Raw genomic sequence first — 8,387 nt, 5'->3', positions numbered from 1 at the left:
CTGCTGTTAGTACCAGCACCTTTTAGAAAGGGTTGGTGTGCATTTTCCTACTCTAATTTTATGGCAGAGTGACCAGAGGGAAGCCTCTCCTCAGTGAAAGACACAGAAAAGTCGGCTTGGAATTTGCAAAAGAAAAATGACACTGAAAATGTTATCCTTAATGAAAACCTGGTCCAAAGCACTCAGGACATCAGACTGGGCCAAAGATTCATACTCCAACAGGACAATGACCCTAAACATGCAGTCAAGACAATACAGGAGTGGCTTAGGAACAATTCTGGATGTCTTTGAGTGGCCCAGCCAGAGTCCCTGTCAGACATTTCTGGAGAGACCTGAAAATGGCTTTCCACTGATGGTCCCCATCCAACCTGACGGAGCTTGAGAGGATCTACAGAGAAGAATGGCAGAAAATCCCCAAATCCAGGTGTGCACAACTTGTCACGCCATACCCACGAAGACTTCGGGCTGTAATCGCTGCCAAAAGTGCTTCAACTATGCAGTGAGTTAAGGGTCTGAATACTAATGTCAGTGTGATATTTCAGTTTTTCCTTTTTAATACATTTGCAAAAATGTCTAAAGTCGTGTTTTTGCTTTGTCATTGTGGTGTACTGGGTGTAGACTGATGAGGGGAAAGAGATGAATTTAAATGATTTTAGTATAAGGCTGCAACATAACAAAATGTGAAAAAAGTAAAGGGGTCTGAATACTTTCTGAATGCACTTTATGCCTGGCAGAGTTGATAGTCTAAGCTTATTTTATACCACCGGGACATCCTTGAAATCTGTGCTGCTTGAGTTGACTTGCACACCTGCTCTGTTGTTTTCTTACTGGAAACATTTCAAACAGTCCGGGGAGGTTTTTTAAATGCAGTTTTCTTTTCTGTTCCAGTCTTGTATTTCAAAAGACAAAAGACAGAGCAGCCACTGGATCCCAGCCTCCATATGCAATCACTGTATACCAGGCTTGTAGTAGACACAGTAAAAATAAAAGCTGCCCTATCTCAGATGGATTTATTTGTTCTTAAACCCACTTCAAAATTGACTCCATCTCATCTGTGCCTCTCATTCCTACTTCAGCACCTGCAGATAGAACTGAATATACTCTGCCTATCAGCATGGTGATGCACTCCCGTCTCCTCTGTCACAATGGTTTCTCTATGCTAATAAAGATCAGTGTCTGTGTTCCTTCACACCTGACTCGGTGGTGAGGAAAAAAAACAGTGACAGGACAATATTAGAGAAGCCATCTCCAAAAAGGCACAGAGATCTCAGGCTGAGGAGTCAGGTAGGATGCTCTGAATATGTCACATAGGTTGTTCAAACGACGAACTGCGTCGGTATTCACCAGTGAATGCGCACACATATGCTCCATGTCTTAAGAAGTGTAACAGTGTCGACATCAGCCCCATGTGGCAGCCTGCTAAATTTAATGATTAACGCACAAACAATCACACGCATAGAGTTTAGAGATTGTGTATGAGCCTGACAGGTTGTCCAATTTCCATGGAAACTTGGGATTTCTAACTGCTTGCTTGTCAGTGAGCTTTTGTATTGTCAGTCATTCACCAGAATTTTCATAGTAATTTCAGAGCAGTAAAGATTGCGACAATAGCCAAGGCACAAATCTTGCTCAGTGGTTGCTTGCTTACTGTATTATTAAATTTAGAACTATGAATAGCTTTCTCTCCTCTGTCTAAATTGTGTTGTTTGAAATTCATTCATTTATGCAAAATAGATTTGACTCAAAGTATAAACTAAGAAAGCAAAGAGAATTTTAATGAAGGACAGCTTCATACAATATTGGTATAGCAAGAATCAGAAATATTATTGGAATGTTTGATTCTATGATCAACATTTAAATAGATTTAAAGTTCATTCTTGCCATTGGAAACAGTCAGAAACGTGAATAGACTGCTTTCAACATCAAAAGTAAACTGTCAGTCTAAATTTTTAAGCCAACACAGATGTAAAATTCAAGTGGGCAGAGAAATGTTAAAAATGTTATGTTGATAATTTCATGACATCTGGGCAAACTCCAATTGTTGAGGATGATTGAAAGTTCCGTAAATGTGAGTAAAACTGGCTTCAGGATGAGTTTCTCTTCTCAATTAATATGTAAATTTATGTTAATTAGATTTAATTGCATGACAATATAAGCCTAGATAACGTAGCTATCATGTAACACAGTTCCTACTTTTACCAACCATAAAATCAACTCAAGACCCACTTTTTTTTCCTCCAGAGCTTTCATGGTCTTCGTCATCACATAACCAAACTTCCATAATCTAATATTGGGAGGAGAACTGAGCCGTCCCCATGACAACAGAGAAAACTCAGTAGTAGATGACCAAGAGATGTGATTTAAAACACTATAAAAAGTTAGTAAGTGGATCTTAAAAGAGATTTAAATTTAGAAAGGTGAAGAGTGAACTCTCTGGCTCAGTTCTTAAATATTAAAATATTTTATGGATTTATGTAGTAAAATGTATCCAGTAGTGTTAAAATAATAAATTCATTGATTGATAAAAAGCTATCTATTTATTAATGTAGCAATAATAACAAACTGGTTCCAGCTTCTCGATGTGAGAGTTTGCTGCTTTCCTTTGTTTTATGCAAATGGGAATTATGTAAAGATATAAGCCTTATAGAGACGTCATTATGACTTCTGGGAAATTGTGATAAGCAACTATCATTTTTGTCACATATTTTATAGACTAAACAATCAATTGAATAGGCTTAACTGATTAGCTGAAAATGAAAATACTGTAATTAGTGTTTGCAGTCTTTGTATCAGAACTCCATTTTTTAAATATGATTATTAAAGAGAAAAAAATTCAGTTATCAGCCCTGTTCATAGTTTTTAAAATGAGCTTTAATGCATATAAAGTACATTTTTTTTGACATGGTAAAGGCTCCACTGTCTTATAGTGAAGTGTTTATATTCTGAGCAAATCTCTGCAGGAAGTTTAGCTTCCTTTCATCATCATGTAGTGTTTCCTTGATCTATGTGACTTACCTTCAGATGACATAGTGATATTTTCAAATACCAAAAAATGCTCCAACACTCAGTTATGAAGACAGTCAGGGATGTGTTTGTACCTCTGGGGAGTAATGAGAAGGCCTTGTAGCTCTTCCTGTCTTTCATTATTATTTCAGTGTGACACAGCCTGATGTCACAACCACACAGGAAGAGAGAGACTGAAAAGTGCCGTCAGTGGAGGGTGAAGGTGAGTCACAGGCCGAGAAGGGTCTATCTGCACTCTGGCACACCCACATGACACACTCACTATGCTACATGACAACCCCCCCCGATGCCTTGATGTCAACGTAACTACATGCTACACCACACATCCCCTGACCCATGACCCCTGACCCAAACCATCTCACTGCTCATGCCAAAACCTAACCTAGCGGAAGGGTCATGTGATAAAGTGTGTGTGTGTTGTGTAGTTACCGAGAGTCAGCAGATAGACCTACTTGCACCGGCCTCTCATCCTCTATAAAACCTCCTTGTTTCAGATTCATTTCAGTGATGCTTTGAGATACAAATACAGAAATAATTATTCAATTATAGTTGCTCAAATTTTGAAAAAGTAGTTTTATTTATAAGTGGAATGACATTATCATCATGTGCAAAACAAAAAGGACAGAAAACAGACCAACATTAGTGCTGAGATGAGTAGTCATATTAGTCAAGCAACAGAAGATTAATCTGCAACGATTTTGATAATTGATCAATCAAGAATACCAAGACTTTCACAGGTTTAAGCTGATTTTTACACAAAAACAATTTGAAAGTATCACCTTGGTCTCTGGAAACACAATTTCTTGACCTCAACAATGAACTGATGATGAAAATAATCAGAGGTATAGCTTTAAATAACAAAACATACTATGACTCGGTACAGGTTTAATTTGGCACTAACCTAAAATGTTCAAGTGCGTATCACTTTGCTACCATAGCACACAGCTGTTTGCACATCTGCCCCTAAAAAAACAAACACATATCTTGGTCTTTACTGCTGTATAAATTCAACATGGACAACCAGGCGACATGCATTATCACCACTCCTGCACAGCTGCAGCTATTGTTGATGTATGAGAGGCAATCGTGTCCTCATCTCCACTGAGGAAACGTGATGTAAGTTCTTGTGTAGTGAGCACCTATGTATCTGACCCAAAGCATCTCTTCATGCATTACTCACATTACAGAGATGAAGGCAAAATCAATAGGGACTTAGCACCAGGATGTATCATTAAGATAACCACACATCTCATCACTTTCTCCTGACTGACACCTGATTCTTATTCATGGACAAGGAGAGAAAGGAGGTGGAAATATAAAGGATCTCGGGCAGAGAGCAGGTCAGCCTACATGTAGCATACACTCCATCAAATGAAAGGAGTGTGCACATAAAATACAACTGAGAGAGTGACAGATCACATACTCATCAGTTTAACAAAAAAAGAAAACCGGGTGTTCTTTCAAACTGTAATTCTCCTACGAGGCGATTCAGGCTCACAGAAGCGGCAGCAGATGAATATAGTAGGATGGATGCTGCTGCTGCATCCCTGCTCTCGATCTTAATCTCCCACTTGTCTTGTGTGACATGGCTGTGCATTTACATGGAAATACAGCTTGTAGCTATATAAATCGCACTATTAACTGGTGACAGGAGCCGACAGAGCCTTATGATACATACGTACGGGGGCCAAGGAGGTGCACACACACAAGATAAAACCTCAGTGTGAATGTGCCACACTTTTCATTCAGCCAGGAAAATTTGACTTGGGTGACACTGGTGAGCTTACGATGCACACAGTTGAAAGGTGGTATAAATGAAAGGTTGTGAAGTGATTTATAAATATGCTTTGATGGAGTTCTAGCCTTTGCTGCATGCCACACGATGAAGAATCTCAGCAATGAAGAATCGCATCCAACTTGGCCTCTATAATCTTTGAAAACTGCAAAAGAATTCAACCTCTTTGCTGAGATATTCCTACTTCCTCAAATAGCCAAACGTAATTCAAGCTACATTATTAGTATTCAGCCTACACTGTCTGGAGCACTACATTATTTGATTATGGGCATTGTAATGGTGTGTTTCTTTCGATGAACTGTAAATAGTGAATACTGCATGGATCCTTCATCTAACAGAAGCTTTATGGGGAGCCCAAACTCAAGTCTGTATCCTCAGTGATCCCTCTGGTATGCATACAAATACACTCACGCACATATATGCACAAAGACCGGGAGGATTGACGGTAAGACACTGCATGCATGCACTGAAAGTGGAGTGTGTAATGATGTTGCCTCTTTATACCTTCTCAAGGTTTTCACAAAAGGGATGTACAACTTTGAACTCCGTAAACAAAACACACTGCTAGAGCTGCAGTAGCGGAGCTGGAGAAATGTTTGTAACAAATGTCCAGCTGGATCAACGAGACTCAGTCTTCTGTGTTCACTATTTTGCTCATCTACTTCATGTTTTCTCCTCTTCAGTTAAGGGTCCAGTAACCCTCCATACTCAGTCCTTCTGAGATGAATCTCTCAATCATTTTCTTCACCACAACACCAATCACGTCTTATGGTGTACCAGGGGCGCTGCAGTGACTGTTGCCTCCAGCGTCCGGTTGGCTGGAAGTGGTGGAGGGCTCCAGTCCGGCTGGTAGAAGTGGATGTCAAATGTCCGTGCCCAGTTGGCGAAGACCCGCTTCTCTGTAATGAAACGGTGGTGGCTGCCACGCCGGCCGCGCTCATGAGATATGTACATGGCACACTCGTCTGGGCCGCGTGGCTCATAATAGTGGTAGGGCACGGAGTGGTGCTGAGGCTCCCTGCAGTGGAAGAGAGACAGATGACATTTGAAAAACGCTTTAATGAGTCACTTGAGTTTCATGTGACACCATGCAGTGTTTTTCATTTCATAGCAAAGCAGGGAAACTATGGTTTGATCTGCGTTTATTTGTGTCTCACACAGCTAAATATAACTTGTTTTATTAACCTTTAAATGCCACCTGCAGCTGAACACTGATTTAAAAAGTCAAATAAAGAAACAGAGTTTTGTAAAGCAGCTGATGTGAGTAAACCATTATGAGAAGATCAACAGAAGAGGTCTTGTATGCTGCAAACAATTCTGCTAATGATTCTGCAACCTATAATAACTCTCAGATTTTTCATTTGAATCCATTTTATTGTGATAAAACTTGGATCTGAAGTTTTGACCATTATAGATGATGGTAGTAGACTTCCTGGCAATTCAGTGCTGTGTCTACGATTCCAAACATTAGAATTATTTACTAGCTGTAATATTGTAGGCTCTCAACAACAAGTGAAAAGACAAAGTAGAAATGTTCCTGATCATTTTCCCACATCTTCTCAAGGTCATAGATCAACTGGAAAAACGACCCATTTTGTAACCTTATGAATAAGTGAATGGATAAATACAGTGTGGTAAAAAGGTTGTGGTAAAAAAGCATCATAGATTAAACCAACCATACAGGAATGACAAATTCAATAAGTTATAGGTTGACTGGCGCAAGTTCTTATCTGTAAGGATCAGAGTAAAGGAAGGACTCAATCTCATTTTGATAGAAGGCTAAGGTTTTTCAAGAGACGTTTTAAAAGAGGACAAACTCTCCAGTTAGAACATTTACAGCTCAATAATCCACAGCAATTTTAGGGAGAAATAAAAAAAGCTGGAACCACAAAAGACCAAGTTGATTCCAATAGAGATTTTAATGGACAACTTTGAATCTTCTTTTGAGGCTGACCAGATATTGAAGAAGTGGAAAAGAATTTATAGCTATTTGTATGCATGTAATAGTTCATTATTTAATGGTCAATTGTTAAATGAAATTTGTAAAATGTGAGCTTGAAAATGGAATGTGTAATAGCAGTGCAGAGAGCGGTAGATAAAGCTAAAGCGAATAAAGCTGTGGGTGTAGAAAAACTCCTGAACAAGGTCTTTAAAACTCCAATACATTAACGGTATCAAACATACTTTCAGAATGGCGCTGATTCATTTGTGTGAAATAAATATATAATCAAACCTATCCCTAAATTTTTAAAAGTTGACCCCAGAATTCCATTATACTTTAAAATGATTTTATATAACAGACTGAATCATTACATAGAGACTCATGGATTATTGGTGGTTATGTTATATCCTCAGTGGTGAGAGCAAGACTACAAGAAGAGAAAAATATGTTTGCTTGTTTCATTGATTTCAAGAAAGGCTTTGATTGGATCAATAGAGACTTTGTAGAGAATAAATTGATGTGGTCTGATATCACTGGCACATTTCATAATGCCATCAAAGCCTCGCACAAAGTCCCACTTTGTAGTTAATTAATTTCAGGAATGGCTGCTTTATTACTCCATTTGTAGTGAAGCAGGAATATTTACTTTCCTATTATTTCTAATGAAAGCAAGCAGGCCAATCTAAGTATAGTGATTGATAATATTAAGTGTTTTGTTATATGTTGATGATACTGTGTTGGTTGCAGAGCCAGAGATTAATTTACAACAAAATACTTTGAGTTTATTGTGTAGTCAATGGAGACTGACAATTAATAGAGACAAAACACAGATTACAAATTGGATGGTGAACAGCAGAGCAACCATATTTTTAAGTTTGGATCAATGCCTCTAAAGTACTCTAGTTTTTATACATGTCTTTGCTTTAGTTTCAGAATCAGCAGGAATAGTGCTATATAGGTCTGTAATGAATAAAATGAAACTGTGTCCTGACCTTAGTTTTTTAACCTTCACTAAACTTTATGATTCAATGGTAGGCCCAATTTCATTTTATGCTACAGGAGTATAGGCTTTTAAGGATTCCCCCGCCAGTGATGCCATCCAGAGTCAAACCATGAGGTGCTTTCTTCTCATTCAGTTGGAGGAAGGAAAGGAATGACAGACCAAAAAGATCTTTAACTGGGATCGAGCACACATTTATCCTGAGTTGAGAAAGGTTTGCAATAGTTTTTCTTTCTGATTAGAATTTTTCCTTCATGAGGAACAATGGAGGGAGGACATTTGTAAAAAAAAAAAAACAAATCAAATATGTTTACTATACAGAGGACAGAGCTATATATAAAAGACATTTACAGAGAAGACGAAAATCCCTGTGGGCTCAGTTAAGAAGTGGTACTTTACCACTGGCAGATATAAAGGTATTCCTAAAGAGCAATGTTTGTGTTTTTTGTGATGTTGGCATTGTTGAGGATGAATTTCACTTTTTATTTCATTACCCTTTTTACAATGACTTGAGGAAGTATTTGTTTGAAAAGATCCAATTGAAAAATCCTGATTTATTTGGTTGTCTAAAGCTGATATCTTGAGTTGGCTTTTTAATATGGAGATCTTTGTTTTTGTAAGATTTA

The 8,387-nt window shown here is 38.2% G+C and overlaps 1 protein-coding gene across 1 annotated transcript in view; it reads right to left on the bottom strand.

Moving 5' to 3' along the window:
* st6galnac5a (ST6 (alpha-N-acetyl-neuraminyl-2,3-beta-galactosyl-1,3)-N-acetylgalactosaminide alpha-2,6-sialyltransferase 5a) overlaps positions 1-8,387 on the bottom strand; it is a 47,551-nt gene that overhangs the window by 337 nt on the left and 38,827 nt on the right. The window contains exons 5-6 of the mRNA XM_053330763.1: positions 5,597-5,837; positions 274-388 (exon numbers count right to left, since the gene is read on the bottom strand). Of these exons, the coding sequence (XP_053186738.1) occupies positions 274-388; positions 5,597-5,837 (356 nt within the window). The remainder of the gene's footprint in view (positions 1-273; positions 389-5,596; positions 5,838-8,387) is intronic.

Source organism: Scomber japonicus, chromosome 12 (assembly GCF_027409825.1).
Source record: "Scomber japonicus isolate fScoJap1 chromosome 12, fScoJap1.pri, whole genome shotgun sequence".
In the NCBI taxonomy this organism is placed as follows: Eukaryota; Metazoa; Chordata; class Actinopteri; order Scombriformes; family Scombridae; genus Scomber; species Scomber japonicus.
The sequence above is the reverse complement of the archived record's forward strand: the minus strand, read 5'-3'. Positions and strand labels throughout refer to the sequence as shown.